At 37.8% G+C, this 22393-nt stretch overlaps 1 protein-coding gene and 1 pseudogene across 3 annotated transcripts in view; one reads left to right on the forward strand and one right to left on the reverse strand.

Moving 5' to 3' along the window:
* The window catches only part of EGF (epidermal growth factor), a 97353-nt gene that overhangs the window by 36582 nt on the left and 38378 nt on the right, over positions 1–22393 (forward strand). For 2 of the 3 annotated variants that reach the window (XM_060088520.1, XM_060088528.1), the window contains exons 6-10: positions 10896–11021; positions 12108–12230; positions 17401–17523; positions 18404–18529; positions 19627–19763. In XM_060088520.1, coding sequence (XP_059944503.1) covers positions 10896–11021; positions 12108–12230; positions 17401–17523; positions 18404–18529; positions 19627–19763 — 635 coding nt within the window. The remainder of the gene's footprint in view (positions 1–10895; positions 11022–12107; positions 12231–17400; positions 17524–18403; positions 18530–19626; positions 19764–22393) is intronic. The other variant, XM_060088533.1, reaches the window with a different exon arrangement.
* On the reverse strand, positions 13075–14207 carry LOC132488725 (large ribosomal subunit protein eL30-like; annotated as a pseudogene).

Below are 22393 nucleotides of genomic sequence, written 5' to 3' on the forward strand. Positions count from 1 at the left end.
GAAGAATAGGCTTACAATTGTAGCTCTTCTGGCAAAGTGAATAGTAGTAGTACCTTGGTTTGCAAGGCATTTAGTAGTGAGACTACTTCAGTGAGGAGATAGCTGAGAAACATCATGTAACTTGGTTGATATTATTTTTGTTATAAGATATATGTACTTATACAAATAAGAGGACCAACAAACTTACCTCATGAAAAATGCCTAAACTATCATTTATCAAAATGTTCTCCAAACACTAGTTCTGTAAGGGTTATTTAGAAGGAAGAAACATTTTAGGGTCAGATGATTTAGACAGACTGGGTTAAATAAAGTTAAGTAGGTTGTTTTTTTCTCAAGTGATTTCTCAGAAGCACTCAGACGGTTATGTGCACTGTTGATCTCTAATGGCTGTATAACCTGTGGCATTTTTCTATTTTATTTCCTATGCAGTAGCCTGTTTGACTCCTGAATATATTATTTTTAGTCCAGACCTCTTTCTTGAGATATAGACAAATGAAGGGGTGGGGTGGGGGGACCTGAGGCATAGCGAGAGCTAAGCTGCAGAAAAAAGTGATTTCAAACATTGGGGATTTATTCATAATATGCAAAAGGGAGCAGCCCTGATGAAGACCAAGGGCAAGGGTGGGGCTAAAAAAGGCAAAGCCACAGAGCTCCACAAGGAAGAGTAATGTATCAGTTTAAACAAGTCCTTGTTTGTCCACGGCTTGTCCATTAGGATTGGCTGGTTATAGAGGAGGTCGATGCAGCAGATTGATGAGCCCAAGTCGAGGTAGTAGAGCCACAGTTTCGGCATCAGGCTGGTTTTCTGATGATTCTGACCTATTTCCTGAGAGTAGTCACTCTGGTGCCTTCTCTTGCTGTCTGCTTCCTCCAGGATCAGGGTCCTGCTGGGGCCACATCGGAGGTACACATTCAGGCTCAGCACAAGTTTTCTTCTCAAGGCCCACATGTTTACCTGCCTTCTGAGCATTTCTACTTGGATTTCTTGCAAATGCTTCAGGAACAAAGGAAATAACTGACCCACTCACTTTCTCCTCCCTTCTCCCCAGTTTCTCTCCCTCCAGTGTCCCTACTTTGGTGAGTAGCATTTTACCTCCACCTTGACAGGCAGAAATCTAGGAGTTGCCCTTAACTCCCTCTTTCTCATTCCAACACCATGAAATCAATCTCTATCTCCTGACAATTCTACTACCTACCATCTAACCACTTGGGCCCCTCTCAGAGCCCTCCATCCCTGGTGTCCACTTAATTCATGTCCACCACCTCCCTTTTCCGTGCTGCAGGGAGTATCACCCTTCAAAATGAAGAACCCAATCGTGTCATTCCTGGGTTAAAATCAGTTGTCAACTCTAAATTGCCAATAATAAAACCCAGTCTTTTTATCTGGTTCACGGGGTACCCCGTTCATTTCTCAGCTTCCACTCTCACTATTTTCTGCATTAAAGTCTGGGCTGCAGCCATCCTCAAAGATTTGATTTCCTCCAGGGAGGCATGCTTGCTCTCTCCTCCAGCCTTTTGGCATGTTCTGGAACACTCTTTCTTTCTTTCTTTCTTTCTTTCTTTCTTTCTTTCCTTTTTGGTCGCATGGCTTGCGGCTCTCAGTTCCCAGACCAGGGATTGAACCTGGGCCATGGCGATGAAAGCCCTGAAGCCTAACCACAAGGCCACCAGGGAACTCCCTGGGAGCACTCTTTCTAATTCTCGGCAGTGACTTACTCTTCATCCTCTGAGAAACAGCTCCAATATCACTTCTTTCAGGAACACTTTCCCTGACCTCTTCACTCAGAGCCTCAGTAGCTATTTGCAGAAAATAGCAGATTTCCCCTGTCACAGGGCACTTATCATGTTTTGCCATAATCGTCTGTCTTCCTCAACTTCCTTTGTCCTATGAGGACACAGAATACAACTCTCCATTGTACTCTCAGTGCCTAGAGGACATTTAATAAACCACAGTTGGAAAAAAAAAAGACTGAGAAAAACACCCTTTGGTACCCTCTCCCTGCTAAATAGTGCCATGAGGAACAAGTTCTAAAGATATTTAATATCTGAATACGTGTTGCCTTTCTTCCCTGTTGTAAGCCCCTGCCCTTGGCCAGACAGTCTTCAGCGAGCCTGCTTCCTTTTGTATAGTTATGAATAAATCCCGGTGTTTTAAATCAGTTTTCTCTGCAGCAGATCTTTGCAGCTTAACTCTAGTGAGAGTCTTTTTTAGGGTCTTTTAGACTCTTTTATGCGTCAGTCTTTTTCTTCTTTCTTTTCATTAAGTGGTCTAGCTTTCAGGAAAAAGGTCTGGGCTAGAAGTAATAGACTTGGGAGTCACATGGGCTGCTGTGTAGGAAATAGAAAAATGGCACAGGTTGTATTGCTCTTAGAAATAATAGTCATGACCATTGACTGGGTGCAGAATGATCTGGTCTGGGCTTCTCCTACATTATCTCATTTAATCTCCACAACAACCCTACAAATTAAGTGTGATTATTAGTACCATTTTATAGATTACAAAGCTGAGGTTCAGAGGTGTCACAATTGCTTGTTCAAGTTCACACTGGGGTAGACCTGAGATTTGAACCCAGGCAGACTGACACCATGCTGCCTCCCAGCTACCCTCTCACTATTGTCTATAGTTTCCTATCTTAGGTTTGCCTTAATTGTTTTGGGATAACCTGTCATTTGGCATATTCTTGTCTATCCATGGCCTGCTGGTGGTTAAAGGCTTCAGTTTGAACAGATTATGGGGCCCAAACCTTATTTTCTTTCTCTTTAAAAATTTTTTTCCACTTCAGGAACTCAGAAAATCAATCTTTCTCTCTCTCTGTCTCTCTCTTTGTCTCTCTCACTGACACACACACACACACACACACACACACACACACACACACTCTCTCTCTCTCTCTCTCTCTCTCCTCCTCTGGTGCTCTGAAAAGAGACACAGAGTTGATCTCACATTTTTGTTGTCATGATTAAACTTATTAGGCAATAGTGTTCTCCTGGCTTCCCTGACACCTATGCTGTTAGAGTTGTCCCTCAGTATCCACGGGGATTTGTTTGGACTCTGGCCAATACCAAAATCTGAGGATGCACTAGTCCCTTACAAAATAGTGTAGTATTTGCATATTACCTAATGTCCTTCCTTATACTTTAAATCATCTCTAGATTACTTATCATACCTAACACAATATAAATACTATGTAAATAGTTGTAAATACTATGTAAACAGTCTCTGGCACAAGGCAAATTCAAATTTTGTTTTTTGAAACTTTCTGGAATTTTTTTAAAGAATATTTTTGATCCACGGTTGGTTGAATATGCAGATGTGGTGTGGAACTCATGAATACAAAGGACAGACTGTATATGAATCTCAGAGCCAGTGTGGGAACTTCTTTGTATACAGTGTTGATGGCATTATTTCAAGCTCAACATTTAGAGAATTTGCAACTACAGTTTTACTGCTCACAGATGTTCTTTTGTAAAAGGTGCAAACAATTTTGCTTTCTTCTGTGATTCTTTAAAATGTAGATTCCAGTTTTAAGCTCATAAGAGAATTTCAAAAGCGCCTTCTTTGGAAAATGTAGCACATCTGTCATCAACACTGTTTAAAATACTTTGCATTCATTTCATGCAGAAAAATGTTGCTGAATTTCTTTAACTCTGAGAGTTCCTGAAGGAGAACTGTCTCCACCTAGAAATGTACCTGCTTATGGAAGTGACTAGTGTAGCTAAAACTGCCCAGGTGGGACTCTAATTCACTTTGATTATGTCATTGCTGGGGTTTCTACTGTAAAACCTTGGTTTTTTTGATACCTCTAGAAAAGAATCATCCTAGATATATGAATATTTCGTTCACATAATTTTTTCTTAAAATGTAAATATTGTGGTAAAGTACACATAACATAAAATTTATCATCTTAGCCATTTTTAAGTGTACAGTTAGGGGGCATTAAGTACATTCACAGTTTTTGTGCAACCATCACCACCATTAATCTCCATAAATCTTATCATCTTGTAAAACTGAAACTCTACACCCACTAAATGAGAACTCCCCATTTCTGCCTCTCCTCAGCCCCTGGCAACCACCATTCTCCTTTCTGTCTCTGTGATTGTGACTACTACTCTAACGACCTCATATAAGTGTAATCATACAATATTCCTCTTTTTGTGACTGGTTTATTTCACTCAGCATAATATCCTCAAGATACATCTGTTTTGTAGCATGTGTCAGGATTTCTTTTCTTTCTAAGGCTGAATAATATCCCACTGCATGTACATATCACATTTTGCTTATCTGTTTATCCTTTGATAAACACTTGGATTGCTTCCATGTTTTAGCTATTGGGAATAATGCTGCTACAAACATGGGTCTGCAAATATCTTTTTGAGATGCTGCTTTTAATTCTTTTGAACGTATACTCAGAAGTGAATTGTTGGATCATACGGTAATTTTACTTTTAATTTTTTGAAGGTCAATTATACTGTTTTCCACAGCGGCATTTATTTTTAAACTGCTCAGAGGCTGTTGATTTGTTTTTAAGATTTTTTTTAAGCTGTGGAAAACAGTATAATGTAAAAAAATATTTTACATTTACACAAACAGTGCACAAGGATTCCAATTTCTCCATACCCTCATCTACACTTATATTCTGTTTTCATATAGTTTAAATGATCAGTTCAAACACCCAAAGCTCTGTTATTTAATTACAGAAATCTTAGCAAATTATGGATTTCTGTACTTCCTAACATATTTGTAGATAGTTATTGACATTTTCTTAATGATGAGGGTCACATTTACAAAGATACACGTCATTGGGGCAAGAATAGGACTGATTTGAGGCAAAGCTGGGTTTTTTTTCTTTTTTAAATTAATTAATTAATTTATTATTTTTGGCTGCGTTAGGTCTTTGTTGCTGCACGTGGGCTTTCTCTAGTTGCGGTGAGCGGGGGCTACTCTTCGTTGCGGTGCGCAGGCTTCTCACTGTGGTGGCTTCTCTTGTTGTGGAGCACGGGCTCTAGGCATGCAGGCTTCAGTAGTTGTGGCACGTGGGCTCAGTAGTTGTGGCTTGCGGGCTCTAGAGCTCAGGCTCAGTAGTTGTGGCGCACGGGCTTAGTTTCTCCGCGGCATATAGGATCTTCCCTGACCAGGGCTCAAACCTGTGTCCCATGCATTGGCAGGCAGATTCTTAACCACTGCGCCACCAGGGAAGCCCAAAGCTGTGTTTTTAATGCAGGTTTGCCCTGACACCAAATGGCTGCCATGTGAAGTGCCTTTTAAATACTTGGAATGGCTCTTTATCAATTTTCTATCTTTCTTGCTGTTGTCTTTTGCTCCTTGCTGGTTTCCATATGCCTGGCTGTGGCCTCTTTATTTTCTGAGACTTTTTCCTGCCATTCATTTGTTGAGGAACCCAGATCATTTGTTCCTTAGAATTTCCCACATTCTGGATTTTTCAGATTCTATCCCCGTGGTGTCATTAACATGATTCTGTTTTTCCTATACACTGGTAGTTTTAGCCTAGAAGCCTTATCAGATTCAGATTTTTTGCAAGAGTACTTTATAGGTGGTACTGTGGGTAGTACCGCATGCTTCCTAGTGACCATGCCAGAGGGCACGTAGTGGCTGGGTCTCCATTCTTTTTGTGATGTTCAAGATTCATCAGTGGTTCAGGTGTTGCCAGCCTGGTCTGTCCATTATAGAGTTTCCTATCAGCCTTTTGTGTAATGGCTTTACAAGCTATTAATTGTCATTGCTTAGAGGCATTTTTTCATTAGAGGTTTGAAGTAATGACATTCTAATTCTATCACTGCTTATTTGTTGAATAACTTTTCCACATCAGCTTTATGATTTCCCTGAGGAGCATCTTTTATAGGAAAGGTAAATAAAATGCTTGATTTAATCTTTCCCTTAATTTATCTGTTTTCAGAATAAAGGGTTTGTGTATCCTCCAGAGGTGGCCTTCTTTTAAAAAAAGCATCTTTATGAATTCAAGGATGTAAAAAATATTTGAAATGTTTTTATTCATTGCAGTTACTATCATTTTCACACTCAGATTATGGCGTCTTTCTCCAGGAGGAGACCTGAGATAAGGCTTCTAGCTGTGGGAAAGATGACCAGTAACTAACCCTTGGTGGTCTAGAATGGCTGGGCTGAGGCTGTGTCTGCGCTCAGCAAGAAAGAACGTCGGAATCATGTAACCACTCCTGCTAGTGGGGAATGCACTGTGGATGGGGGTGGTAGCAATGGGAGCGGAGACCTTCACACCTTGTGTTTGCATCTTCATGCTGTGGACTGGCCAAGCTCCTCAGAAATAGGTCTGAAATAAGGAAAGACTGAGTGGGCCTGAGGGGTGCATCTGAGAGTAAAAGGCATTTATTTTTTAACTGCTCAGAGGCTGTTGATTTGTTTACTTTCTTTTTGTTTTTAAGATTTTTTTAAGTAGTCCCTTTTTTTAAATCTTTATTGAATTTGTTACAATATTGCTTCTGTTTTATGTGTTGGTTTTTTGGCTACTGATGCATGTGGGATCTTAGCTCCCTGACCAGGATCAAACCCACAGCCCCTGCATTGGAAGAAGTCTTAACCACTGGACTGCCAGGGAAGTCCCGATTTCTTTACTTTCTGATTCTTAGGTTTAGATGGATAAGGATACCAAGTAGCTAAGTTCTGGCTAAGTGATTTTTTTTTTTACTATAATTAGGAATTCCAATAGCACAAAATAACCATTCTCGTTTCTTCCTTCTTATTTTCTATTAACAAAGAAGAATAAATTTCTGTATTACACAGTTTGGGAAGTTTTTTGGGGAAGGTGAGGGAGTCATTTATTCAGGGAACTCACTAATGAAAAAGACAATAAATAAATAAAACAAAAATCATAGACATTTATAGAAAGATATATTGTATATATAATTTATATATTTTATTATACATAAAATATATAGCATAACATATTAATATGTTAATATATTAACTTTATTATGTATCAGTATATAATGGTCTATATCAATATATAATATTAATAATATAAATATATATATTTCTATAAAAACCCATAAAAATATATATTTTATATATATACATAAGTATATACATATACACAAACACACATATTATATACATTAAAGAGATGAGGTCTGTCATTGAAGACTTGGGCTCGAGTCCCACTCCTACCCCTTATTAACTATATGTGATCCTTAAGATACTATTTCCTAATCTGTAAAATGGAAGACAATAATTACTCTGCATAGCTCAAGGGCTTGTTATAAAAATTACATGTGATAATGTAAATGCTTTATAAAATGTTATTCAAATTTTTAACTGTTGGGGGTGCTAAATGTTTAGTTAAAAGAATGATTCAAGTGAATGGGTTCAAATGGAAGAGACTAGAAAGGCTTTGTTGTTGAGGTGAGTCTGACACTGAATTTGAGGTGGAGAGAAATGTGTGATCAGTGGAAAGAAGCAGGCTTGGGAATCCCACGTGTGTTGTTTCATAAGTGCACCAGGGTAAGATCTATAGTTTGCTTGGCTATAGCAGAGCTCATGAGAGCTTGTGATTTGGGCAGTTATTGAAGGCGCAGTTGGTGGTGGACATTAAACTCCATGATTTAGGAGCTTTAATTTGAGCTCAAAGGTAATTAGGTTCCACTGCTGGGCTCTGGGAGGGGGGTTATCTGAGGTCAGCAGCAGCATTCTGTGTGCTAGCTTCAGCCTAATTTGAAGCTAAAGAACAGCAGATTAAGGAGATTAAACAAAATACAGCCCTCAATCCCCTATGTTTTGCCTCTTCCTAAAATGACCTTTTAAGTGTTCAGTGTCTGAATTCAGGTCACATCATCAGCACAGCCATTCAGAGACGAATAGTGATTGCTTTCCTGCCTATGTTCATCATTGAATAGTAATGTATATTGTTAATAAGTATCATTAAAACCATCATCAGTATGGTATAGTGGAAAGAATACTGACCATCTATTTGAGTTCTAACTCTGAGGTTGACTGGAAATTCAAGGAGAAACCAAATAAAGGAGTTAAGTTGCAGGTTTCATGGTCACAGGTTTTTGTGCATGTGTTCCAGATGTTTGTAGCACCGCTGTGTTGTAAAAGGCACCAGGTTAGGTGCTATTGGGACTATAAATGTGAATGGGATACATGTTTTATCCTCAAAAGCTTACTGATTAATGAAAAAGATATATACATATATATATAGAATTGTGATGATGTTGGTGATGTTGATGATGATAATAAGAACACACAGAAGAACAGGTAAGAGGTAGTAGAAAAGTACAAAAAAAAAGATAAATAACATTGGATCTAGATGAAGAACGAGCAATTTCCTGTACCCTAGACATTAATTGTTTTCTCCGTAAGTCAGTTTGAATCTCCATTAACATATCATAAGCCGGTATTAAGGTTTGAGAATCTTTATAGGTATAAATTTAGAGGAATTTACAACAAACATTTGATTCTGTATAGAACCATAATTTTTTTAAGTGAGAGATCTCAGAGAATATCTACTTCAACACTTTTATTTCATGGAAACTGAAGTCAAAGGGATAAAGTGATTTTATGTAAAAGGCAGGACGAAGACAGAACTCAGTTTTCCCAATTCTTAATGCAGTGGTCATCTATCATACTGGGTTTGGAAAGATTTTTATAGGAGATATTTACAGGAAGCATAATCTCTCAATTTTTGGTTACCTCAAGAAAGTAGTAGCACTTTGGTGCTATTAAAAGGTGCTATTAATCAGGCCTTTCTGGATTTTTGTTGTTGTTCATTTGTAAATGTTATAAAAAATACAGTTAAAACAATCACATACTCTTTTTTAGAAATTTGAATTAGGTACATTTTGTCTCCAGTACATTTGTGAGTTTCTGACTTTAGTCATTTGCTTTAAAAATTGGGGTCATTTTGTTTTTAATTTTCTTAATTAAAATTTTGATAGATGAAGCGTGTAGGAACATGAAAAACAATGTTACTAAACATGCATAATTGGCATAAAAACCATGGACAAGAAACAAAATTTTTGGAATCAATATCCAAAAACTATTCAGTGTAGGGCTTCCCTGGTGGCAGAGTGGATAGGAATCTTCCTGCCAGTGCAGGGGATATGGGTTCATTCCCTGGTCCGGGAAGATCCCACAAGCCACGGACCAGCTAGGCCAGTGCGCCACAACTACTGAGCCTGCACTCTAGAGCCACGAGCCACAACTACTGAAGCCTGTGCCCCTAGAACCCGTGCTCCTCAACGGGAGGGGCCGCCGCAGTGAGGGGCCCGCGCACCGCGGGGAAGAGTAAACCCTGCTCACCACAACTAGAGAGAGCCTGCGCGCAGCAATGAAGACCCAACACAGCCAAAAATAAATAAATTTTAAAAAATTTATTTTAATTATAAAACTATTCACTGTAAATCTTAACTTAGTTGATAATATTGCAACAGTATTAAATAATTATGCATGTAATTCTATCAAGAGATCTGAATAAACAAGTTTAAAATAACTGAAGAAATAACGCAGATTAGCTAAAAGGAGGCGTACATAACTGAGGTGAAAGTGGGATATTCCATTAGTACTTTAGGTCAGTGTTTCGCAAAGTGTGGTGTAAAGACTCCAGCATCAGAATCATTCCAGATTCCGGTAAAAGTGAGCCTTTCCCTTGATGTATCAAATCAGAATCTCTAGAGGGTGACATGCCCTCCAGGTGGTCTCAACGTACATTAGAAACATTTTCAAGGGGGCAAGAATACGTTTCTAATGTGATGCTTTGTCGGTCAAGAAAAGTGTTTAGTAACTTGAAGTAGAAGGAAAGGGGTAGAGTCAGAGTGAGGGGCACCTTTCTAAGTAGACAGACACCAGAGAAACAGACCTGCATGGGGGACAGTCTCAGCCTCGTGCACTACTGTGCTCAGGCTCTCGCTGGCTTGTTTCTTGTGTCTTTCACGGCAAGCCTGTGTTTTTAGTGGGCTCCTCCCCTTACTCACAGGCTCCCGCTGATCTCTGCTATGCCAGGTCTCCTGGTGCCTGACCCCGGTCCTCTTGCCCTGCCGTCACCTATTGCCAGAGCTCTGGCCTCCATAACTACATGCACCTTGAGAGCTGCCCTCAAATTCAAGCTTACCTCTGTATTTCCCAGAGCATTTCACAAAGTCATTATTAAAGTTGGCAAAATTGAGAAGGAACAAAATTCGAACAGGGATATATGTGTTACTAGTTTAGCCCTTGACTCTGGCTTTGAAAACCAAAGGTACCAAGTTGGCCATTTGTTGTTCAATGTATTTGGCTAATTTAATCCAAGCACCTACCTTACTGAGCAGATTTTACTATTCGCCCTGGGCTATTTTGTCACACATGGAATGCCGGCAGCAGTAAACTCAGAAACTTGGGGATAAGACATATGGCAGTGGTATATACTGTCTGAAAGAAGTTGTACTTTACATAATGATCCTAAAAACAGATAAATATATAGACCTGACCTATAAATATTATACTTAAGAAGAGATGTTCTTCATTTTGCAGCCTTTTTTGCTTCTTAAACAGATATTTCATTTTCAGCATTTCTGTTTATTGCCTTACTTATTTTTTAAATAAATAAATACTTTTGATAAAAGCAGGTCAAAAAGAAAAAGCTATTAAGTTGTGCTTAGTGTTTGTAACCCAAGGAATGACATCTCCAGGTAATTAGTATGTCCTATCCCGAGAGCTACTGTAGGAGAGATACAACTAGAGAAATAAATGGGCTTCAGAAGGCTGAGTAATCTGGGCTAATGTTTGACCCTAGAGCAGTGCCACCTCCGTGGGACAACACCCCTGCTGATGTCACGGGAAGATTAGAGTTCTTAGGAGCCATGAGGGGATCATGCATTGCCCCTGTCAAAACACACCTCCACTCCAAATTAACCGCCTTCTCTTTTAGATCAGAAACTCTGCAAACTGAGGAAAGGTAACTGCAGAAGCAGCATGTGTGGTCAAGAGCTTAAGTCCCATGTGTGCATGTGTGCAGAGGGATATGCTTTAAGCCAAGATGGAAAGAACTGTGAAGGTAATGTGTGGTGAGCAAGCACAGCCCACCTGGGCCAGTGGCTGGTCTTCAGTGGGCAATCCAGAACCACCATGTGAAACCAATTTCAAGTTTCCTCCTTTGTTCCCCCCAAAAAGCAATTTTATTTTTTCCCCAATTTTAAAGCCCTTGTAACACTTTCAGGTCTCCTTTATATCTTGTGTTCCCAGATCGGATACTTTCAGAGGCTACTCAGGGATTGACATAAGGCAGGGAGTCTCTGAGTGGACTCTACGGAGTTCTATGGGTTTGACGGTGTGCAAAATGTCCGTATTGTCAGATTTTTTAGGAAAGTAGTTCCGTAGCTCCCATAAGATCCTCAAAGGGTATGTGACTCCCACATCTTATCACATAACTGTTTGGTAGGAATCTTGAGAAACTGCACCTTGGCTGGTTAACTTGGGCTCGTCCTACTGTGAGACTCCAGGTCCGATGTAATTAACCCAAGGAGAAATGCCATGTCCTTTCTCCTGGGACGTCCAGTGAGTTACTGATGAAAAGAATCCAATGGCTGCAATGTACATTCAGTGGAATTAGTTGGGGTGAGACTTCAGGTAAACCTGGCATCTGCCTGTTAACTGCAGCCCCCTGCTTATGTGGGACTAGTGGGCGACAGCCATAGCATAGAACAGTGATCTGGAAGGCTGGGTTTCAGCCAGAGTAAAACTGCTAGGGAATGCTCCCACGTTCAGGTGAAGGGCTTCTGTCAGCATTGAGAAAGCTGAAGAGCAAAGCAGGGGCATGTCCTGCCCTTGTCGAGAACTTTCTAGGGTCCTTGCCTTAAATGGCTATATCTTTTCAGGGGAAATAGTACTACTTTATCCCAAGAGTAATTTGAATATGAAAATCTGTATTTGAAAGTATAAACTGTGACAGTTTAAACCATGGCTTTCATGATATTTGAACTAATTTCTTTCACCCTTTGTTAGAGTAGCAAAAACAGTCTTGCCATGGTCAGTTACAGCAGATAGAGGTGTGAGATACCCTACTTTTTGCTGACTTATTAGTGATACTACAATTTATTTTCAAAAATAACCGTCTGACTGTTTTACTGTTGTTATGGTGTAGATGTCAACGAGTGTGCCTTTTGGAATCATGGCTGTACTCTTGGGTGTGAAAACATCCCTGGATCCTATTATTGCACATGCCCTGTAGGATTTGTTCTGCTTCCTGATGGGAAACGGTGTCACCGTAAGTCACAACAAGTATTTATTGCATTATTTCCTTCATTTTCACTGATGTTTCTAAGGTGGCTATGATCTGCGTTGGTGGTCCTCGGTCAATAGTATACATCAGGAGTAACTTGGAGTTTTATTTTGGTTTGTTTTTTAAAATGCGAATGACCAGACTCTATCCCAGTCCTGTTAAATCAAAACCTCCAACAAACATGTATTTATATATTTTACTGTTTATATACCTCTGAAAGGTAAGCATGTAAAAAACATAATCATGATACACTATTACATCCAAAAAACTAGCTCGAATTCCCTAATATCTAATACCCAGTCAGTTTTCAGGTATAACCACAATACCGTTATCACAACTAAAAAAATTAACAATAATTCCCTAATAACATCAAGTATCTAGTCAGTTTTCAAATTATCTTAAAAAGTTTTCAACAGTTGATTTGTTTGACTAGGTATCCAAACAAGCTCCGTGTGTTATACTGATATTAGCTGATACCTCTCTCTCTTATCCTACAGATTCCCTCTCCTCTTTTTTTTCCCTTGCAAGTATTTGCTGAAGAAACTTTTTTTCCTGCAGAGTTTCTCACACTCTGGATTTTACTGAACACACTTCTAAGATGTCCCTGTCCTTCTCAAACTTGTAGTTAGATCTGCAGGCTTGATCAGATTAGGCTTTGAAATTTTGACAATAATACTTCATTGGTATGTTTATACTTCCATCAGGAGACACATAACGTCTGGTTGTTTCTCCCTCTGTCATCCGTTCTAAAGTTCCCCAATGGTCTTTCTTCTTCTTTTTTTAAAAAACAAACTCTGGACAGTTTTACTGAAGAAAAAATATGCATGATTTACTTTTCACCAGTCCATTCTGGCATTCTTCTAATGCTGTCAGAATCACCTGGGTCAATAATAGCCAGTGTGTGGGCTTCCCTGGTGGCGCAGTGGTTGAGGGTCCGCCTGCTGATGCAGGGGACACGGGTTCGTGCCCCGGTCTGGGAAGATCCCACGTGCCGTGGAGCGGCTGGGTCCGTGAGCCATGGCTGCTGAGCCTGAGCGTCCGGAGCCTGTGCTCCGCAACGGGAGGGGCCACAGCGGTGAGAGGCCCGCGTACCGAAAAAGTAAAAAAAAAAAAAATAATAATAATAATAATAGCCAGTGTGCATGTTACTGACCCTTTCCAGTCAGTCCTCACAAGGGTCCTCCTGCTCTGCATCGCTAGTGCCAATAGGACGAGACCGAGTTTGGTTCAGAAGCGAAGGAAAGCTTTATTACTGGACCAGAGATTGGAGAGATGTGAGCTCACCTCCATAGTACCTGCTCCCCTGACATGCCGTGGGCAGGGCTGCTTTATAGGGTTCTCCACAGCTGGGAGGGGGCAGAGTTCCCACTGCGCACACACAAGTGTGCTGCTCAGGCTCCAGATCGCAGTGCTGGGTGCAGGGTCTCTGCACACGGCTGTCGCTGCCATGTTGAATTGAGGGGTCGAGCACAGTGCTTCTGCATACGGCCCACCGAGCTGCAGTAACAGGTGCAGCAGTTCTGCTCTGGGAACTCTGATCCCATGTGTTAGGCGCAAGGTCTCTGCACACGGCCCCCTACATGCAACTGAAACGAGACTAAGCCCAAAGAAGAGGTTAGACCTTATCTTATCACCTAGATTCCATCTTATTTTTCCTGAGGACCCCAGTAGGCTTTGCCAGTGACACACATACTCTAGTATATTCCACATGTTGTGCCCAATTCAATATTATTGCCACTGTAGTGGTGGCCATCAGTTTCGGCCAACATGGTGTAGTACTCTATTTCAGATTTCCACAAGGCTGGGCATTTGTTGGTGAGGATGATCAGTTTCTCTTTGCCTTGTCTGAACATTTCCAGAATCTGCTTGTACCTGCAGCACTTACTTTCCACTTTCTATAATGAGTTGGAGCGTAGAGTTGATCAGGCCCAGCAACTTTTTCGTCTTCTTTTCGGCCACCATTTTTCTGCCTTAGGGTGGGACTGCCTCCAACCAAGAGCAGCTGCCAAGATTGCTGGGAACAAGAAAGAGCCCAGTCATCTTTCAGGGAATCGTTGTAGTGGCCATTAACATTCATTTCCTAGATTCATTATTTCATCAGGGGATTTGAATGATGATATCTAGTTCTAATATTTCTTTTTAATCATTAATTGTAATACCTTTATAAAAAGAATGTTCTCTCATTAACTATTTGGTGACTTCAAGATACAATTCTTACAGTTAAGGCAGTATAAATGATGAATTTTTTTTCTCTTTGTTTACTTATATTTAGGATAATGGGTTGGTTCTTTAACACCTTCCAAAGGTAGCCAATGGGGTTTTTTAATTTTAGTTTTTATTGAAGTATAGTTGATTTGTAATATTGCATTAGTTTCAGGTGTACAGCAAAGTGATTCAGTTATACACATATATATGTATATATCTATATTCTTTTTTAAAAAATTCTTTTCCATTGTAGTTTTTTGGGTATTGAGATATTGAATATAGTTGTCTGTGCTTGTTGTTTATTTTATATATGGTAGTGTGCATCTGTTAATTCCATATTATGTCAAATAGAAGTGGTGAAAGTAGGCATCCTTGTCTTGTTCCAGATTTTAATGGGAAGGCTTTCAGCTTTTCACCATTGAGTATTATATTGGCTGTGGGTTAGTCATAAATGGCTTTTATTATATTGAGATATATTCCTTCTGTACCCACTTTGGAAAGAGTTTTTATCATAAATGGATGTTGAATTTTATCAGATGCTTTCTCTGCATCTATCGAGATGATCATGTAGTTTTTGTCCTTTCTTTTGTTGATGTGGTGTATCGTATCGATTGATTTGCATATGTTGAACCATCCTTGTGACACGAGATCATGGTGTATGATCCTTTCTATGTGCTTTTGGATCTGGTTTGCTAATATTTTCTTGAGCATTTTGCATCTATATTCATTAAAGATATTGGCCTGTAATTCATCAAAGATATTGGCCTGTAATGTCTTTGTCTGGTTTTGGCATCAGCATGATGGTGACTTCAATGATTTTGGGAGATGTGTTTTTTGTTTTTTGTAGGTATTATTATAAACTCTTGCATTTTTAACATTTTTTATATGTTTCAACCCATTGCAGTTGTTATTCTTACCAATGAGCAGATTGTCTCCTCTTTGGCTGGTGGGAGAATCTTCAAATGGGTTCCAGACCCCAGTAGTCTTTGATAGTTTTCTCTTACCTGGTAGGACATATTTTCCAGGCTTGTCTTGTACATTCCATGTTCTAGACCTAGAATCAGCAATCTCTCAAGGCCACTGCTTCCTTTTTATGAGAAATAGTATTTAGAAAACATAACCTGCTTCAAAGTCAGTTATTGTTTTGAGTGTTTTAGGGCATCAGATTTAGGAAAACACTTTCTAAAAAGAGAAATACATTATGAGTTTATATGAACATTCTCAATTCAAATTTAGGATTACATACTCAGATACCTTCTTATGGGTTTCTTATTGAATCTACCAACATAGCTAAGTAGAAACAAATGTTTAAAATCATATGGGAATTCCTTGGCAGTCTAGTGGTTAGGACTTGGCGCTCTCACTGCCAGGGGCCAGGTTTCAATCCCTTGTCAGTGAACTAAGATTCCACAAGCCATGCAGTGCAGCCAAAAAAAAAAAAAAAAAAAAAAAGTCTCATGTATATTGTCTAGTACTGCTTCACAGATGATGGAGAATATGTTAGTCTGGATGTTATATGTGCTTGTGAAACAAGGCACAGAAAAATGGATGGATGGTAATGAAGTTCTTGGATATTACCCACTACCTTTGTGACTGTTTATGGAATTTGCCCTTCTTCTAATACCATGTGGTTTATCTGTGAGCAGATATTCTCAAGTGCATGATGATAAAGAGTCCATTATGTGCCTAATAGGACACACAGAATCTCACTTGATTGTCAAAACTGCTAGAACTTCTATGGTATATATTTTACATTTTAATATTTGATTTACTTGGAATTTATTTTGATGTGTGGTATATGGTAGGGATTTAGCTTTTGCCTCAAAGTATTACTCATTTATTTCTCTACCATTTACTGGATGATCTTCCACATGCTTAATGATTTAAAATACCTTTATCACATACTATATTCTTATGTGTACTTGAGTCTTTTCTAAAATGAGCTTTCCAATCTTTCCTATAACTGTATTTCATTTATAAGGTATATTCTGAAAAACTTATAATACCTGCTTTAATACTATCAGGGAATATTTTGATGCAAAAAAATCCATGTAAGTTTACATAAAATAATTTTCAAGTAAAAAAAATGCTTTCACAATAATTATCTTCCATTGAAATAAATCTTCATTTTTTTAAGGTAATGATGTAAACTGGGGCCTTGTTCTTTGAAAATAATATCTTAATTTAAAAAGTTAAAGAAACTGTAAAATGTTGTGCTTGATATAAACCTTGACATTTAGACTGGGGCAATCTGAATTCTATCTATAGCTGTGCAGAATCATAAGCAAATGAGTTACCAGATATCTACAAGGTTCCTGACAAACCAAACCATTGAGAAACTGTTTGTTAGATAAGTAAATTTGTTAGTTAAGTGCAAACTGTTTATTTCATTTGAAATTGTGACAAAATAAATTTTACAAATTGCAAAAAAATAAAATGAACTTTCTGTCTGGTTCTATTGATATTATCCTCTTGGTTTATTCCTGTACTCATTACCCACTGTTTTAATTATTGCATCTTTGTGATACATTTTGATATTTTTTAGAGCCTCTCATTCTGTTCTTACACCTAACCATAGTTACACAATGTTTTTAGTTTTCTTACACATGTAATTTGTTTTCCAGATGAACTTGAGAATCATTTGCCCAAGTTCCATTTAAAATATTTTGGAATTTTGATGACTAATAACTTAAAAAGTATTAATTGTCAGAGAAGAAACTTTGAGGAAACTAGAGTCATTTTCCAAAATTAGAAGTCCTTCTTTAATTTGTTTTAGATTTGAACCTTTTTCTTTATTTTTATATCTCCATTACCACAACAATTCGTAAATGTTCAATCTTTATTTAACTTATTCTTTTCAAGATATCATTTTTTTTGTTAGCAACTGAATTTACCAAATTTCCACAAATCTGATTTAACACTAATCTTGGCCTCATTTTTCATTAATTAGAATTAATTTCCTGCCCAAGCAATGTGTCTGAATGCAGTCATGATTGTGTTCTGACATCAGATGGTCCCATATGTTTCTGTCCTGAAGGCTCAGTGCTTGAGACAGATGGGAAAACCTGTAGTGGTAAGTTTATTTATCTATCGTTTGTTTGAAAACATTCATTTTCTAACTGACACCTAAAAATCCATCTACTGACAAAGGAGAATAGATTTTCCAGCATTACACATTGAAAGATATTTACATAATGGATTAACATACGGATTTAAATAAGATTTTTGTGTTTTGTTTTTAGATACCATAGTGTAGTGGGTATGAGCAAGAGCTTTGAAGCTAGACAGCCCTGAGATAGCATTACCAGTTACTAGCAGTGTTGTTTTGGACTAGTTACTTGCCCTCTTTTGGTCTCAGTTTCCTCATCTGTAGAGGTTAATGATACCTGCCTCCTGGATTTGTGACCAGCATTAAACAAGATGGTGGATGTGGAGTGCTTAGCCTGTTCCTTGCACCTATGAATACCTCCCTACTTTTATCTTCATAGAGACTTAAGCATATAGAGTGAAGGCTATAACTCAAAATTAGCAAAGAGTTATGTGTGACATTTTTTTAAATAAAAAGAGCAAAAGAAGTCAAGAGACCAAAAATGTGAGAGAGAAAAAATATATTAATCACTAGGAAGAATTAGACTAGCTGCCAAACTCATCAAAATGCATTTTTTACTCCAGCCAGCTGCCAGTGTGCTTGTTCACAAATTCAGTGATAGAACAAGAAGACAAGGGTCACTGGGGTGTGAAGGATTAACACTGAAGATGTCAGGTTATAGGGAAGTAGAGTATGGTGACATTTTCCTCCTAATCTCTGAAAAATAAGCTTGATTGTGACAGTATGAATGATTGTGGAAATGGTTTTAAAAAGCAACGTATATTTGGTTCACCTTAATATTTTGATGAAAAATTGATATTTTTTTAATACCATAACATCATTACCAAGGAATTGTTTTTTGTAGGTTGTTCATCTCCCGATAATGGTGGATGTAGCCAGCTCTGCATCCCTCTTAGCCCAGTATCCTGGGAATGTGGCTGCATTCCGGGGTATGATCTACAACTGGACAAAAAGAGCTGTACAGCCTCAGGTTAGTGCTGTGAACATTTGAAAGTGTGTCTCTGCAAAAAAGATTATGTGAAAAACAACATTTTATTTAGAAAGTGTTAAATTGCTTTTGGCTTCTGCATAGAAAGTCTGATTTTTTTAATTTTTAGAAATGGAAAACAAATCACATTATAAATATAAATAACATAAATTAACATTAAATAAATAATAATTCTGTGTTTGAGGAACATTTTGAAGTTAATTAGTGTTAAGCAAAGATTTACTATAACATCAGGTATGGCATTCCAGTATACGTGAAAGTCATAACCAGAATAGTCTTAAAACACTTTATAGTTAAGGGGCATTTAATAAATCTTTGTAGATTGATTTGATTTTTATCTCTCTGGTAAATGTAATAATCATAATACTTTGACAAGTTCTGTCCTTTTCATGACAAAATTTAATATGAAGTTGTGTGCTTCAACTATTTTTTCATCTTCTGATAATACATCTCATGTCCTTCAACAGCCTTGGAAATCCTAGATTTATGCCAAATTGATTTAATCTCTCCTGAGGTTCATTATGCCTGTAACCTGGGATAACATAGTGATGAGCCTACAGAGCTTGCCTTAGACCCCCGTACCCTTAACTTCTCAGGGCCTTAGTTAATATAGCATAATCTGAGCTCTGAAAATTATCAGGGGTCTAGTTATTAACTCACATAATGATACCTCCATTTTAAAACTGTCCAGACCAGAGAGGGTATTTTTTGGACATGAATTAATACAGTCTGCTAATAATGTTTCAATATGTGTGAATCAAGGAGATTACACAGCATAAGACTTACATCATTTAGTTAAGATGTTTGTTACTTAACACTGTCTCTTTCTATAAGTAATTTGCATTTTAAAAGGAGGCACCTAGACAGGGAGGAAACCAGTGATGAAATTCTGGCCATAAGTCACCTCATGGAAAAGGAAGTCTTCTTGCCTGTCTTAACCTACACCGTACAGGTGGGAAATTAAGAAACAAGTACTGCAGAAATTAAGGAAGAGGGTACAATGAATGGGAAGGGTCAGAAGTGCCTTTTGGGTTCCAAGGCATATTTTAAATGCAACCATATTTAAATTTGGTTATTAGGACCACCACCGTTTTTGCTGTTTGCCAATTCTCAAGATATTCGACACATGCATTTTGATGGAACAGATTATGGAACCCTGCTCAGCCAGCAAATAGGAATGGTTTTTGCCCTAGATCATGACCCTGTGGAAAATAAGGTATGGTTTTGCTGCTTGAACAGATGTGGCTGTGCTTTAAGGACAGAGTAGAGGATTTTATCCTAACAGATGACCTGGGTTACTTGAAAATCCCCTGCTAAGCTCAGAACAATTAGGCAAAGAAAAATTTAAATGTAGATATTAAAACATCACTTGAGAAAGTTTTAAGGATGTTTCTGTTATCATAACCCTACCCTGTTCCTTGCTGTGATTCAGCCATTTTATTGGGGATAATTTGAACAGAATCTGAAGTTTAGTTTCCTCTTTGGAAATAAGAATAGGAAGCTAGCACAGTGCCATACACACAGGAAGAGCACCATAAATAGGTTTTTATTTATTTGTGTTTTGGGAGAAATAGGAGGTTGAGGTGCAGCATAGGAAGTATGGATTACTAACTTGCATTTAATACATGTCCTTAAGGGAGAAAATTCAGTGACCTCCTAACCATGAAAACCAAGAAACATGTTTTACAGCTCATGTGTGAATGGCAGTCTAACACAACATTATTTATATAATAATTTTACATGAAGTTTTTTTTGTATAAACATTAGAATTTCTAAATTATCAACCCAATCAGCTGATGATTTGGTCTTTAATTTCTTGTTATCTTTATGCTAGGTTAGAATGTGCTTGAAATGATATGTTACAGTATCTTCTGGAGATGAATCAGCCAATAATTATGAAGTTGCATAGTTATTAATCTCCCTCCATAATGATTTAGTTGTTACTAGATGGTGCATTAATTCCTAGAATTTTAAAACTTGTGCTTTTGTTTCTTCTTGATTTGAAACATTCTGGTAAATGACCAAAAGAGACAGAGTGAAGCAAATTGATTCTGTGTTTAATTGGTATGGATTGATAGCCAAATATAACTACTTTTGCAAATAGAAGTTTTGTAATTAAATACTAGCAAACAGTTCTTTTTTTTTCTATGAACTGAATCTATTTGACTCCATAGAAGAATTATATTAACAGGAAAAAATTAATAGAATCAGTTCAAGATTCATTTATTACCAAATTAGTTTTTTCCCACACAGTCAGTATTTTTTACAACTAGGTGAATAAGGAAACCTAAAATGAACTTTAAGTCATGTGGCTTATTCATGGTTTTTCATTTCTCTGGTCAATGTTCTCATTTGCTTGCTTCTCAAACTGTGGTCCTTAGACCAGTGACATCAACATGACCTGGAGCGTGTTAGAACTGCAGATTCTCAGGCTCCACTGCGACCACTGAATCAGAATCTGCATTTTAACAAGATTCCCAGGTGATTCGTGTACACATTTGAGTGAGAAGCAGAGCACTAGCAGAGTATTTTTTAATATAATAAGTGCCCATTTTTGTATTATGGAATAGAACCTTTTCTATTTTATCCAGAAAGCTGATAATCCTTTATTTAATTACCATTTTATGAATATTCTCATTATTGATGATAGGTTTATATACATATATGTACTCACAGTTAATATTCCACATATGCTATCATTAAATTGTCAGCTAACCCATAGCAATTTTTTATTCTTGTACCTGTTCAATAGTCTGCATACTAGACTGAAAAAGAACTTTGCATCTTCAAGGTATGTTCTGTTGGACAAAATCTATTAATTAAAATGGAATTATCTACAGTTAGAGATGAAAGGAACTTTAGCAAATACCTAGTCTGACTTTGTCATTTTTATAGCTGAGAGAATTGAGATTAAATGGCTTAACCATGTACACTGTTATTGGGAACGTAAATTGGTGCAGCCACTGTGGAAAACAGTATGGAGGGTTCTCAATAAACTAAAAATAAACCCAGCAATATAACCCAGCAGTTCCATTCCTGGGTATATATCAGAAAAAAACAAAAACACTAATTCAAAAAGATACATGCACCCAAATGTTCATAGCAGAATTATCTACAATTTCCAAGATATGGAAGCAACCTAAGTATCCATCAGCAGATGAATGGATAAAGAAGATGTGGTACCTACACACACACACACATGTACACACAATGGAATACTACTCAGCCATAAAAAAGAGTGAAATTTTGCCATTTGAAGCAACATGGATGGACTTGGAGGGTATTATACTCAGTGAAATAAGCCAGACAGAGGAAGACAAATACTGTATGTTATGACTTATATGTGTAATCCAAAAAATACAACAAACTAGTGAATATAAAAAGAAAGAAGCAGACTCACAGTTATAGAGAACAAACTAGTAGTTACCAGTAGGGAAAAGGAAGTGGGGAGGGGCAATATAGGCGGAGGGGATTAAGAGGTACAAACTATTATGTAAAAAATAAGCTACAAGGGTATATTGTACAACACAGGGAATATAGCCAGTATTTTATAATAACTATAAATGGAACGTAAACTTTAAAAATTGTGAATCACTATATTATATACCTATAACTTATATAATATTGTACATCAACTACACTTCAATTTTAAAATAAATAAATAAATAAAATGCTTTAACCAAGGCAATCAAACAAATAAGTGTCAAAACTGGGAGAGGAAGCTGTGTCTCCTGACTTGCAGTGAAGTGGAATCCTGTGAATCAAGCAGTAGAAGTTAAAGCTCAGCTTGCAGCCCCCATTAAACTGCTCATCTTTGTTCCCTTTCAGGCTGTAGGAGCCGTTAGA

Source organism: Mesoplodon densirostris, chromosome 1 (genome assembly GCF_025265405.1).
Source record: "Mesoplodon densirostris isolate mMesDen1 chromosome 1, mMesDen1 primary haplotype, whole genome shotgun sequence".
Lineage (NCBI taxonomy): Eukaryota > Metazoa > Chordata > Mammalia > Artiodactyla > Ziphiidae > Mesoplodon > Mesoplodon densirostris.